General features: G+C 29.6%; 1 protein-coding gene across 3 annotated transcripts; it reads left to right on the top strand.

Moving 5' to 3' along the window:
- Positions 1 to 9,580: 9,580 nt before the first annotated feature.
- LOC133675581 (WRKY transcription factor 72A-like) lies at positions 9,581 to 14,525 on the top strand. 3 transcript variants are annotated; one of them, XM_062097005.1, is made up of 6 exons: positions 9,581 to 9,784; positions 10,217 to 10,296; positions 11,164 to 11,247; positions 11,897 to 12,433; positions 13,060 to 13,173; positions 13,379 to 14,525. In XM_062097005.1, the coding sequence occupies exons 1-6, from the start codon at positions 9,655 to 9,657 to the stop codon at positions 14,342 to 14,344; spliced, it is 1,911 nt and encodes a 636-aa protein (XP_061952989.1). In that variant the 5' UTR covers positions 9,581 to 9,654; the 3' UTR covers positions 14,345 to 14,525. The 3 variants fall into 3 exon arrangements, with proteins under 3 accessions (XP_061952989.1, XP_061952988.1, XP_061952987.1); XM_062097004.1 differs by having other exon boundaries at positions 9,581 to 9,790; XM_062097003.1 differs by having other exon boundaries at positions 9,581 to 9,798; positions 10,219 to 10,296.
- The last annotated feature ends 241 nt before the right edge of the window (positions 14,526 to 14,766 follow it).

Here is a 14,766-nt window from a genome sequence, read left to right as displayed (position 1 = left end):
ATCAGTGTTTTACTGTGGACTGCACTGTGCAGTCCACAGTAAAACACTGATCTATTGTCCCTGCTGCTTTACGGTTTTTTTTTTTTTTTTTTTTTTTTTTTTTTTTTTTATGCCTTTTGGAAAATTATTTTTTGCTTTTTTTTTGTTTTTTTTAGCAAATTTGTTTCTTTAATTTAGTTTATTAATGTTTTGTAAACCCAGTTAATTCTGGGTTGACCCGTCAATTTTTTTATTTATTTTTATTTTTATAAATTTTTTTGTTTAATTTAGTTTGTTAATATCAAATATTTTTTATTTAGTTATTAGACTTTCATGACACAAATCCTGCGTTTAACAGGTTAACATGATTTGACGAGTTAACCCGGATTTGTTTTTTGATTTTTTCTTTTTAATTAATTTTTTTCGTTTAGTTCAGTTTGTTAATGTTCACTTTTTTTTTATTTAGTTGTCAGACATTCATGACACGGATCTGAGGTTTAACGGGTTAACTTGGTTTGACGAGTTAACCTGAATTTTTTTTTTTTGCTTTTTTTTCTTTTAAATTAATTTTTTTCGTTTAATTTAAATTGTTGATGTTAATTTTTTTTTCTATTTAGTTATCAAACTTTTATGACACGGATTCCGGGTTTGACAGGTTAACCTGGTTTAACGAGTTAGCTCAGTTAATTCTAGGTTAACCCATTAATTTGTTTTTTTATTTTTAATTATCAAACTTTCACGATGCGAATTCAAGGTATGACAGGTTAACCCAATTAATTCATTTTTTTTCTTTTTCTTCATTAGTTTTTTTCTTCCTGTTGGTTTTTTTTCTTTGTTTTTTTCTTTTTAACTAATCTATTTAATTATCACACTTTTATGACACGACCTTGCAGTCAGACCCACGTCCAATGCTATTGGGTCTGGTATTGCAATCCAGACACTTTTATGCTAAGGGTTAACCCAAGTTTAATGTTATTGTTAATATTATAAATATTACTCTTGGATCAGGCGTTGCAACCAAACTTAAGATTCTTAGGTATAACTTTGCAAAAAAACCTAATATTTTTAGATCTTAGCTTTTTTTGAAATACAAAAAATAATTGACCCGCGGCATCGTGCGGGGCATATAACTAGTATAATATCCAAAATGAAAGGGGAACATGGATAATGATGTCAACACCTACTTCTTTAACGAGATTGAGATTAGTAATAATACAATACGAAGTGGTTCGAGAGATATAATTAAGGGATTAGTTATATTAAAAAAAAAGATAAAAATTATTTTTATTATAATTTTTCAATAAAAAGTTATATTTGTTATGTATTTTTTTAAAATTTATTTTACACATGTTATTAATTGTCCAGAGTATTTTTTAAGCTTATTTGCATGTCATTTATTATTTATGGAAATTCATTGAGTTAATGCTAGATCCTGAATCAAGAATCTCACAACTCAATTATTTTTTAGTTTATTTATTTATCTATTTAAAAATATTTGACCTTTTTTAATATTATTATATTTTTTTTAACAAAAATTAAACAAAAATACTATGATCGTCCAACGTTAGTTTCTATTTTGAGAATACTCATGGATTTATTATTAACCTCGTATTTGGTTTACAAATATCACACTAGATTTATATCAATCTTTAAAACAAGAAGACATGTCGACCTAACCCTTAAAACACAAATTTAAGCCTAATAAAAACCTGATGAAAACTTGTTGACTCATTATTAAACTTATTTTAAGGTTGAGACTATCATTCTAGGCCTATGCTGGTCCCTAAAACTACGAGGCACATTGACCTAGCGGTTAAGACCCGAAATTAATATATAAAAAAAACATGACTTTAACTTGACAAAAACTCGTCTATGTTTTTTGTTCCTTTTTAAAAATAAATATTTAAATGCACATACGTTAAAAAAAGAAGACATAGTTTTACAAAATATAAATAACATCAATACAAAACAAATAAAAATGCATGGATGTGTAGTGGCCATGCATGAATAGTAATAAGTAAACTATTTGTATTTCTGAGTAGTAAATCATGCATAACTTTCAAGAAATAAAAAAAGAAAACAGATGGAAAAATGATTTGGCTTACCTTAGGTTGGTTCTAGATGAAGGAGGAGTTGCTGTGACAGTAAAGATAGTGGCATGTTGATGGTAGTGTGGTTTTTTCTTTGAATTTTTCTTCTTTTTTTAAATTTTTTTTCTTTATTTTTTTATTTCTTCTTTCTCCTCTACTACTAGTTGGTTCAGAACACCTCCTATCTCAACCCAAATCTCTTTTTTTTTCTCTTTTTTTTTAGGTTTACAGTTTTTTTCTCTTTTTTCTTCCTCTCATATTTTCTTTTTTGTTTCTCCCTCTCATATTTTCTTTCACTTCTCTTATCTCAAACTCTCACTTTTTTCTCTCTCTATTTTGATATTTTCTCTATCTAGTTTGACTCCTCTTATTTTTTACTTTGCTCCTTTATTTATGGGTAATAATAAAGCTCCTGAAATCTTTATTGGTGGACTAATCATGGCCAATAGTTCTCTTGTGATAATATCAACCTTCAATCATAGTTGTACACTTTAACTAAGCATGTTTGTGTTTACCTTTTTGCACTAGTTTTTTAGTGGTTTCAAAAGGTCAAAACATGTATTTTTTGGTTGAGCATTAAGTACAAATGCAGGGAAGGAGAATGGTGTGTTGTTTAGATTTTTCTAGAGGCATGAGAAAGATAAAATGAGGCAAAGATAAAATGAGGCCAAATTCTGTAAAAACTCATACAACACAAGAATTGCAAGGCTACATGTGTTCTGCATAGGAAAGAAGACATTTTTCTCCTATGCATACCCAAAACAATGTCTTTTTAGGTTGGTTCTTTTAAAAAAAAAATTAAAGCACGAAACAATATCATTTTATGCCATTCATGCATAAAACACTCTGATTCCTTTAATTAGGAACTTTCATGTTCTAAAAAAGATCCTTCTATTTTCTTCTTATTTTTATTTTGATTTTTGGTTTTCTGATTATTAATTAAATAACCAATTCCAACCCTTTCTTAATATTTCTTTATAATTTCAACCCTAATTGCATTTTTTTTCCTTGCATGTTGTCGTCTTTTCCAATTCAATCATTAGCTTTCTAATTTTTAATTATTTAGTATATTTCAACTATTTTCTCAATATTTTTCACAATTTCTTCCATGATTGCATTTTTCTTATTCTTGTATTTTGCTTCACTTTCCAATTCAGTCCTTAGCGTTTTAATTTTTAATTAATTAGCTAATTTAAGCCTTTTCCTCATTTTTTTTTTCTTGATATCATTTCTAATTACATTTTTTTATTCTTTTCATTTTGTAATTTTTTTTGTTTGTTTCAATTTTTTTTTTGTAATATTGTTTGTTTGTAGGCCTAAAGACTAGGTCCATGCATTTAGCCTTTTACTTTTTTTATCATAGCAAAAGGACAGATAGCTCATCATCTACTTGCTCAATTTTCAATCACCGTAGAGGTGACTGAAAAATTAAGCTAGGTAATTTTTTACCCAAAAATTTGATTTCTTTTATCTATTTTCACCTAATAAACCTATAAAACACTTTTATAACCTTAAAAAACCAATCCCCAACAAAAACAACACCCCAAATCAGTTAAAATAACACATAAACAAATCGAGAAAAAACCTTCAGAACCTTGAATTTGCCTTTTCCAACAATATTGAAACCCCAAAACACATCAATCACATTCATTCCATCAAGGGAAACACTTTTGATATCAACTTTGGCCTTTTTGTTAATAGAAATCCACTAATTGACTTTTCTCTCTCTTTTCCATCATTTTTCATAACTTTTTCTTTTATTTCAAATTCAGAGACTAAGATGTGAACAAAATATCATTTCGGGATAAAAATGTATAATTATCAAATTAAAAGGACCAAAAATGATTTTTGGATAAATCTTATGGCTAAAAAATGTTGACTAAAAATTATCTAAAAAAGGCTGTCATTTCCTTTTTTTTTTATTTTTTTATTCCCTAACTCTTAATCTCCTGCAAACAATAAAATTAATTTTTTAAAAAAAAATTAAGCACCAACCTAAAGTTTGGACTTTTTTTAGACCACAATAGCCTTATAAAAATCAAATAAAAATAAATTATGAAGTTCAATCCATAATAAACACAATATCAAATGAATAAATTGAAAAAAAATATATTAGAAAAAATGTGAAGGATAAAAGAAATGCAAGTCACTAAGCGAATCTAGAGTGACTTGTGAGATAATGAACAATAAAAATGAAAGGAGAATAAATTTCTTCTTAATTGTTTGTTGAAATATGTTTTTTTTTAATATTTTACTATGTTTTATACATTTGGCTGTATTTTGAAAAATTAGTCAGCTAAATTTATTTCTTTTAAAAAAAAGCTTTAATAAAGGAATTTTTTTCTTAATGCAAAAGGGAAACATCCTCCCATTTTATTATTCTTTATATATACATTAAAACATTATCATACACAATATGTACAGCTTAACTCATATAAATTTTATTAAAAAAAATAGCTTGCCATATAGAAAACCAAGTTATTTTTAATACAATATAACTATCACCGGGAAATGTTCGATATTAATTTTAAGAAATTTTTTTATTTTAAAAAATATAACTATTTTTTGTTTGTCTTATTTTCTATTGCAAAAATGGTTGTATGCTATTTTGTATTGTGATGCAACCAAATATTGGAAGTAAATAATTTTTCAAAACTATTTGCTATGAAATTCACTTTCTAAAAGAAATTTATTTTTCAAAATACAAATGAGACCATAGGTAGATGTGTGATTTGAGAACATTTGAGATTTTAAGGGAGAAAGAATTTGATATATCAAATATTCTTATTACATGTATTGATATAGTAATCATAGCCAAGCCTAGTCATAATCGTCATTGATACACCGATGCCTCACAAGTATATAGGTAACCATAGGTCAATTACAAGGCTTAGTAATCCATATTACAAATCACAACAACTTAAGGAAATTAATGCCTCATAGGTTGTTTTGCAATAAAAAATTCTAATTCTTTTGCACAACAAACCTCTACTGTCTATTAGCAAGCTAAGGAAAATATAGACAAAGTTGAACTATCCTAACACTTAAGGAAAAAAAGGATAGAAATTGGATAAACAATTAAGCTTGCATATATAATCATTCATATTCATAATGAGTTGATAGGTTGCATACAATTTCTAGAGGTATAAAAATTGATGATTCAAATAGCTATAAAAAGGAAAAACAATTCACAGAGGAGCACGTTCCTAAATCCAATGACCAATGTGGTGACTGGGCAACAAATCCTTTTATTTAGTTCATTATTCACTAAAACAACCTTTCACTAGTTCTCTACGTTGTTACCTAATTCTATCAATAGTTGGAAAGAGATAGAGACTCATTGTCAAGAACACTTTCATAAAACAAAACCAAAAATGACATTGAATAACTTAACCAATATAGTCCAGGATCCAAAATAGTCTATAAAAAGCTACAAAAAGCTATGTTTTTCATTTTAAAACTTTTAAATCCAAATACATTGCAATTATATAGAGAAAAAATGCATTAAACTCATTCTGATGAAGATGTAATAGAACATTAGGAAAAGGTTTATGGGAACAAAACACCAAGACATGTACATTATTATAGATGATGTTGCTTATTATGAGAAGATTTTAACATAAACAGCAAAAAAAATCTACTTAAGGGAACTTACCTAATTGTTATCTAAATTATGTCTCAAAAACTCGTTTAAAGATTGACTTGAACTCTTATAAAAAGTTTGAAGAAGTCTAGTGAGACCTCATATTAGCCGTGAAGCTTAAAGAAAGGAGACCATATAAAATTATTACATTAAAAAAATCTAAAAAGGCTAACAAACTTGTTTTCAAAGAAGAAAAGGCTACTAAAACAGTTTATAATAACAAAGAATACTATTTTAATATCAGAAGAGCTAAAGAAATCTTATTTTAGCTAATGTACGAGGAAAAATCAAACTCCTTAGAAACCACACAATCATTGTTGTTGATCCAATTAAAGGGGAGAAAAACACAACAAACAACATGACTGGGAAAAATTTAAAAACTGGAGTTAAAGGGTTTTTTCATCTTTTCACAATGATTTTTTTCGTTATTACCATATTATCTCAAGAGCAATTTCATATTTGGCTACATATATAAAAATAACAACAAAAAAGAACATGCATGTGCACGACACTAGAAGGCGTATAAGAGGCATGCGCGTACTTTGGGCAATGTGTGCAGCTCCTCCTAGCATCCAAAAATACCATTTTATCATGTTTGAAGTACAATCATGTCTTTTTCCCTATAGAGCGACACATGTTGACATTGGTGATATGGTTTGTCAATGATGGACCTTTTGTTTTTCCCTTTTCTCCCTACAAAATTACAGTTTGGCACTTTTTATTGTTTGTATTTCAATTTCAGTCCTTATTCTTTTGATTTTTATTTTTTGTTCTTGCCTCTTTTGTAGAAGTTTTATTTTGTTTTCAATTTCATCCTTCAATCCCAATTTATCAAATATTATATTTTTCAATTTGGTCTTTATTCTTTTGATTTCTAATTTTGTTGTTTGACCTTTTTGTAAAAAATTTATTGGTTTTTAATTTCATCATTCAATCCAAATTTATGGAATTATATTTTTCAATTTGGTTCTTATTGTTTTGATTTCTATTTTTTTTCTTATTCCTTTTGTAAAAGTTATTATTCTTTTCAATTTTAACCTTCAATCAAAAATTTGTTTTTATTTTTATTTCAATTTTAATCCTCATTTTTGATTTTTTTTTATCCTTTTGCTAAATTGATTTTTATGTTCAGTGTCACCCTTCAATAATATAAAATTTATTTTTTTATTTCAATTTTGATCTTCATTCTTTTAATTGTTATTTTTTAAATTGTTTCGTATAATTAATTTTTTTTTTCAATTTCATCTTTTAATATTTGGTTGATTGCAAATTGGACTTCATGATTTTTTCCAGATAAAGTGTTTTAGGTCTAATGACTCGAGTCACGTGTTTGAAAAGTTAACACGAGTTTTTTTTTTTAAAATAAAAGCTTTATAATTCTTTTTATTTTTTATCAGGTTATTTTAATCTCATGATTTGGGCAGCGGGTTTGATAGGATATCTCAAGTTGCCTCGACTCTAATGATCAAGATTACAAGTTTATCATGCTAACTCGGATTGACCAGAACCAATTTTTAATGATATTTTTTTACCCAATTTCATTCTTCTGTATTTAATAGGTTGTAAATTGAGATATATCGTTTGTTTGTTTTTTAAGCATTTTTTCCCTAAGTTATCCTAATTTAAATTTGATCTATCTATTGTCGGTTTTTTTTTCTAATTAAAATAAAGCCAGCTTATTTGATTCAGTCGGGTTTATAATTTAATTTGTATATATTTTTATTTTTTAAAATATACTTGCAGCAACTAAATATCATTTCTTGTGCAAAAAAAAAAAGAAAAAACTTTAGTTCAGCTACAGAGACAACTACTAGGATTGAACTTTTATACATCCTGTATAAGAAGAGTTGTCCAAGTTAGCTTTTCATTTTTGTTATGATGGGCATTAAATATAGTTTTTCCTCTCTCGCAACATTAACAACTAGCTACTCATATATATATATATATATATATATATATAGATCGACTTGTAATAAAAATAAAATAAAAAAACAACAAAAAACATAGAGATTGCCATGCTATTTTTTATTATAAGATTTAAAATAGGCACATTAAAAAAATAAAAAATAAAAAATAAAAAATAGACAGAGAGAAACCAACAAAACGCAACGCAGCTTTCCAAGTTCTGACCTTTGATTAAACCCTAGAGACACAGTGAAATCCATTCAAGTTCTAATATCCAGACATTGTTTAGGTAGCCAGCCAGGATATTTTCCACTATGATCTTCGTCATCATTTTGTGTTTACCAGTCTCTTTCGTTCACGATATTTCCACACAAGCTCTGACTCTATCAAAACAAAGAATATCAAGCTCGAAATCTTGGATTTAATTATGCTTAATATTAACCTTCCCGGAACATACATAGGTTTTTCAGTTTTTGAAATTCAAACAAAACTTCCGGTAAGAAAAACGAGGTGAACCCCTTTTCTACATCAATAATATTAAAAAGAAAAAGAAAAAGAAAAAAGAGTCAACTCTCTTGAAGGCCTTTCTCTCATCTCTTTGTCTTTCAACCAAGCAATTAAGAAGTTGAAGACTTTCTGTCCATTTTTTGAACTAATTTTAAAATAAGATTTCGGTCGATAAATTTTTCATAATAATAATAATAAAATGTATATGTTTGCAAGGCTTTTTCTAGTATTATTTTGTTCCAATTGGTATAAATTATATCGGATATCTAGTTGTATTAAATCAAATTACTAATCACAACTATTTTTTGGAACAATGGTTCATTGCTCTTGGTATCTATCACAAAGTCAACGTTTTAATTCCAGAACTCATATGAAAAGGTGTTCAAACAAGCCTTAGACTGATCCTCGCAACATGAATTGTTAATGCTTTTAAACTCAATAAAAACTAGTATGTATGTGTGTGTGTATATATATATATATATAAAGTCAATTTCAATATATATGAGCCCTTCTTTTATATTTTACTCTATAATATCAAATACAAAAACTCTTAAATAGAAGTAATATATTATTTATTAAATAAAAAAATTCATTCTCATTCTTATCTTTATTATCGAGTCTCTAAAAAAATATTCTATTTAATTTTTATTAATGTGTCGTTTCTTGATTTCTATTCTGATTTTTATTTTGTTCTTTTTAACTAAACACATAAAAATTATAATAATAAAACTTTATTTTTTTTTATTATCATCAAAGTATTTATCATTGCTGCTAGTTAATTAATTATATGTCATCGACCACAAATTGCAATATTAATAATCGACGAGTAATTAATAAATAAACTATATATCATTCAATTTTCAAATAGCACGAAACGTGCAAGAATCCAATTAAGTAGGCTGTACCGAGTTCACGCTCCATCAACCAATCCCTGTTTCTTTCTTTCTTTCTTTCTTTATTTATTTTTCTGTCGTTTCATGAATCTTGGCTACTAATACGCTACTGAAGGTCAATTGCTTGGACCAATAGCATCGATTCATTAGCCCATGTTTGACCTCGATCTTAACTGTACAATCATGCGTACCCACATCTGGATAGAAACTGCAGTCGCCAAAGGGTAATACAGGAGGTAGCTAAAGTTTGACCATGAATGTATTGTGACTTTTGTAATGAAGGAAACTTCAAAGTAGATGGGGCCCGAGCATTGCGGCTTCAACGCCTCTCTCTCCTCTCCCTCTCTCTCTCTAACATGTTGTCTTACTCTTAATGGCTGGAGATAGAAGGATGCATGTAATAGTTGTTTGTAGTGTTGGATTGGAGGTTGACATTTTTTTATGTGAGTGTTTTTCTTGTATGGCTATCGAGGGTTGAATTTCTTTTTCTTTATATATATATATATATATATATATATATATATATATATATATATATATATATAAAGAGTCAAATATAGCATGCTCTAAATATATATAAGAAGGGGGGGTGTTATTGAGAGCCATAAAGAAAAGAGGTTGGAAACAGGAACAAGAAATGATAAAAATGGATGTGGAGGATGCCATGAGAAGACCTCGTCATGAAGTTGTGCTGAAGGAGGATGAAAGAGTTGATTCTAGTGGTGATGAAGGTAGTTGCAGAGAAGAGGCTGCTGCTGCTGCTGCTGCTGCTGCTGCTAAGGTTAATTAAGCTTTTTCTTTTGCTAATTGTGATTCATATTTTCCCTTTTGGAATTCATCCGCCCGCCCCCTTATCCTTTCTTCTGATTAAAAATCTTATTTTGAATATCACAAGTGAAGTGAAGTTCATGTTCTATGAATCCCGATCAAATATATATCAACTAAGTTTTAGAAAGTAGAAAAAAAAAACTACATGGAGATATTTCAAGAATACATGAGGGACCGAATATATATAGAATCAAGAAACTATTTTCCAAAATCTTTGTTTTATTCAATTTGTTTTATGGTAGTTAACTAATTCTTTGTAGAGCAGATCTTCTTCTTTTTTTTGTGTATAATGCAAAATTCTACTTGATTTACAGTTTAAAGTTTACATTTATGCCAAGATCTTCATGGCTGCCCTTCTTATTGTTTGCTACAGGTCGGAAGTCAAAGAGGATGCCAGGAAAATGATGACCGGAGATCATCTTCACCACAACACAGAGACTCAGGCAAGCAGGTAGCAGATAGTCTTTGTGACACCCCCTCTCTCTTCCTGAGGCTCTCCTTTACAGTATTGAATACAAGTTTAAGATTTATATAAATAAATAGACTGGATCTGAGGCTCTCCTTCCATGAATTAATAAAGTTTCGATCAGACAATTCTTATCAAGAACTATAACCACACCAATCATATTTCCATATTACCACACGAAAATGACTTCTTGGAATATATATCAAAGATTTTTTAAGATTCTGAGACCTAAGAATCTATATTTAACAGTCTTATGAACTTGGTGGTATAGTTTTGTTTATATAACTTCAAGGGATTGGTCTACCGATCAAGAAGCTTCACTCTCTTTTTTTTCTTCTATAAATCAAATAAAAATGAAGCATTAGGTTTTTCTTGTATGATTAAATAAAAATGAAGCATTGGGTTTACTCCATTATTTGACTTTTGAATTCAAACTAGAAAGATTTTTTTATTTGTTTAGTTTTGCAAACTAGTAAGGGTTGACAAAACCCTACCCATTTTAACACCATGTTTTTTCTCTTTTGGTTTTTTTTATTAATTAATGTTAGAGAATAATATAAATCATATATTAAAATTTTACCTAACAGTTTAAACTTTGGGGTTGAGATAGTTTTTTGATATGATATCAGAGTTTTGATGATCAAGTGTTTATGAGTTTGAATTTCATCATCTTTATTTATTTGATAAAAATTAAGCACAAAGTAGTGTGAACTTGTGTAAGTTTCAAGCTCCAAAGGCTTTCACTTAAGAAAATGTGTTAGAGAATAATATAAATTATATCTTGAAATCTTACTTAACAGTTTAAATTATTAAGTTGGGATAATTTTTTTGATAATTACAATGCTTAAACAGGTGATTGTAGCTACTAAAAATGAAAGAACCACCATGGAAGCTGATGCAAAAGAATCTTCCTGCCAAAAGGAACAAAAGGAACAGGTTAGAATCGTTTCTTCACGTTTTTATTGCCAATCATATATATATATATATATATATATATATATATATATATATATATTCCTAGAAATATTAAAATATCTAAACTAAACAATTATGCCTGAAATTTCCTTATTCCTCTCAGTTTTCTTTGGATCCTATTTAAATGAATCGGCACACTTGCTTTTAAATTCATGAGGATAGATGTCAATGAGTTTTAACTCAATTTGGAACTAATATTCTCTCCTTTTCAAAAAATAATAATAATCAAATTTAAGCTCATCATATCCATGAAATCTCAAGTTTAATATTTCTCAAAGCTTTTTTGTGGCCATTGTAAGACCACATACCTACTTCTCAAGTACTCGATGGAGTATATATGGAAAGGCCATTCATCTCGAGGTTTAGCTAGAGTTCAGGACATTATGTTTTTGAATTGAAATAATTGTTTGGTTTAGTATCTGAATTAATTATGAATTGGAATTTTATAATTTTTATTTTTTTAATTAAATTAAATTTTAATATAAGATAATGGTCCCATATATATGGATGGTGGCACTAATGTAGTATTCACACTTGTAGATTGTAGCTTAATTTATCATCAGAAACAATATTAACATTAAGATTGTTTTCTCAATATCTGCATGTGCAGGATGATCAGCTTGAATCTGCAAGAGCTGAGATGGGTGAAGCAAGAAAAGAAAATCAAAGGCTAAAAATACATTTGGATCGTGTAGTGAAGGATTATCGGACCCTTCAAGTGCAATTCTATGACATTATGCAGCAAGAAGAAACTAAGAAATCTACAGATACTGTCGATGATCATGATCAAGGAACTGAAGAACACGAGCTCGTGTCGCTTACCCTTGGAAGAATTTCGAGTGAACCTAAAAGGGATGGAAAGAATAATAAAACTTCTAGCCAGGGGAAAAATCACGATGAGCAAGTTAAAGAAAGCCTCTCTCTTGGATCACTCTGCACATTTGAAGCGTCTAAATCTGCTACGAATGAGACTTTGCCGAATCCAAGCCCCGTGAACAGTTTTGGTGACCCAAAGGAAGAAGCCGGGGAGACTTGGCCACCCAGTAAAGCTCTCAAGACAATGCGAGGAGGAGATGATGAAGTTCCCCAGCAAAACCCTGCAAAGAAAGCTAGGGTTTCTGTCAGAGCTAGATGCGATACCCCAACGGTTAGTATATACTGAGTATTAATATGCGGACGTTAACTTCACACACACACACACACACGTCATTATAAGCTTTGATATATTCAATCCTTTTCTTTTATCTATGTTTTTTCAACAAACGAGACTTCCTCATCAAGTAATAAAATAAAAATATAAATAATTTCTTATTGATTCATTAATTAATTAGTTAGAAGATTGATTCTATGTGATAATATATATTTTTACTACTAAAAAACACACATTGCTTAATATTAGATAATAACATAAATTATATTTTGAAACCTCATTTACCAGATTAAGTTTTTGGATTGAGATAATTTTATTATATGATATTAGAATCTTGATAATCAAGCGGTTACGAGTTTGATTTACTATTTTATTTATTTGATAAAAATTAAGTATAAAATAATATGTCTATCTACAAGTTTTTAAGTTCAAAAAACTTTTAATTGTTAAAAAATAATATAAATTATATTTTAAAATCTTATATAACACATAAATGTTATATATATAAACATAATTAACACCCAAATTAAGCTACGAGGCTCAGAGAAATTTGTTCCTTAATGAATGTAGTCTGTTATGATAATATTGCATTAATGACAAGTTAGGGATGCCTATATACACAGATGAATGACGGGTGCCAATGGAGAAAATATGGGCAAAAAATTGCCAAAGGGAACCCATGTCCTCGAGCATACTATCGCTGCACTGTTGCACCATCATGCCCAGTACGGAAACAGGTAACCACAAATCACCTTCTCAAATAAGAACGGTATTTATATAAAATAAAAAAAAAATTAAGAACGGCCTGATGCGCCATCTTCCTTTCCATTTTTAAAACAGAACGTGCTGTATTTTTTATTTGACAATGCTTGAACCTGCAGTATGTAATTTATTACCTTTTTCAATAACTCTAAGTAAGCATAGCATCTTGTGTAAATTCAGGTACAAAGATGTGCTGAAGATATGTCCATCTTAACCACCACCTATGAAGGAACGCACAACCACCCACTTCCTATTTCTGCCACGGCTATGGCGTCTACAACTTCTGCAGCTGCTTCCATGTTACTGTCTGGCTCATCATCATCGAGCCCTGCAGGAACTGCAGGTTTCAATAACTCCGGCACCATCGCCGTTGACCTCCATGGACTAAACTACTATCTATCCGATAACTCAAAATCAAAGCAATTCTACTTGCACAACTCTTCACTGTCATCTTCATCTCCATACCCTACAATCACTCTTGACCTCACTTCAAACCCATCCAGTGCTTCATCTCATTTCAATAGATTTACAACTTCAAGCTACCGGCCTACCATTCAAAAATTTGCTTCAACAAGCCTCAACTTTGGCTCCTCTGATTCGTCTAATGCAATGCCTTGGGGCAATGGTTTCCTCCCTGCTTCCGGCCAGTCTCACAACAGGATTAACCAACTTGGAACTTTAAACATTGGAAGACCAGCTATGGATCAGAGTAACATTTATGATCAGTTCTACACGCAAAAGATTAATGACCTGGCAGCTGCTACTTCTCAGCAGTCCCTGTCAGCCGATACCATAGCTGCTGCAACCAAGGCAATTACAGCAGACCCAAGTTTCCAATCTGCTTTAGCAGCTGCTCTCACTTCTATCATTGGCACTGGAACTGGCAGTAGCGCCACTGGTGTTGCAAATCTAGGTGCTGTTAATAATTTATTTCCAAAGTCGGAACGGGGACCGGTTATTAATAGCTTCTCATCATCACCTCCTAACGGTAATCCATGTGCAAGCTACTTCAACAAAACGACGTCTTCAATAAATTCTCAGCCAGCTCCAAGTTCGATGACAATGTTTGCGCCACCTTCATTGCCATTTTCTACTCCTACGAATGCATCCGCGTCTGCTGTTGACAAGAATGATCGTGCCAACTGAGTATAGTTTGTGTAATTAGTTTTAATTGTCCTGGTATGGATATAGGAATTAATTATATAATAAAAAATATATATGTACATATAGAGATGGTGACCAATATTTGAACTTGAGTAGGTATTTTTTTTCCTTTTCCCTTTTTAATCTGTACCAAAATATAAAATATCGTTTATGATTTGTTTTAGATGTAGACTTGATAATTGACCCCTGTTTTATCATGGGTCTGACAATTTATTTTTAAATGTAAGAAAATGTCTAAACATTGCCTAAGAAAAATGAGGTATTGTTGTTGCTCTTCTTAGTTTTATTATTTTGTAATTAACCATTGTCTTTGTTAATTGCTAGAATATACTAAGCAACTGCTGTCTATTTTTTTCACCAATTTTTTTAACTCTCTTTCAATTACTCTATCGGTGATTGGTAGT

This window comes from Populus nigra, chromosome 16 (assembly GCF_951802175.1).
Source record: "Populus nigra chromosome 16, ddPopNigr1.1, whole genome shotgun sequence".
NCBI classification, from domain to species: Eukaryota; Viridiplantae; Streptophyta; class Magnoliopsida; order Malpighiales; family Salicaceae; genus Populus; species Populus nigra.
This window is presented reverse-complemented; position numbering and strand designations above follow the sequence as displayed.

Excerpts from the sequence above, each read along its gene's own strand:
- LOC133675581 (XM_062097003.1), top strand. The coding sequence starts at position 9,655 with ATGATAAAAATGGATGTGGAGGATGCCATGAGAAGACCTCGTCATGAA. Across the intron at positions 9,799-10,218 it reads CTGCTGCTGCTGCTGCTAAG|GTCGGAAGTCAAAGAGGATG; the intron begins GTTAATTAAGCT and ends TGTTTGCTACAG. Across the intron at positions 13,174-13,378 it reads CATGCCCAGTACGGAAACAG|GTACAAAGATGTGCTGAAGA; the intron begins GTAACCACAAAT and ends GTGTAAATTCAG.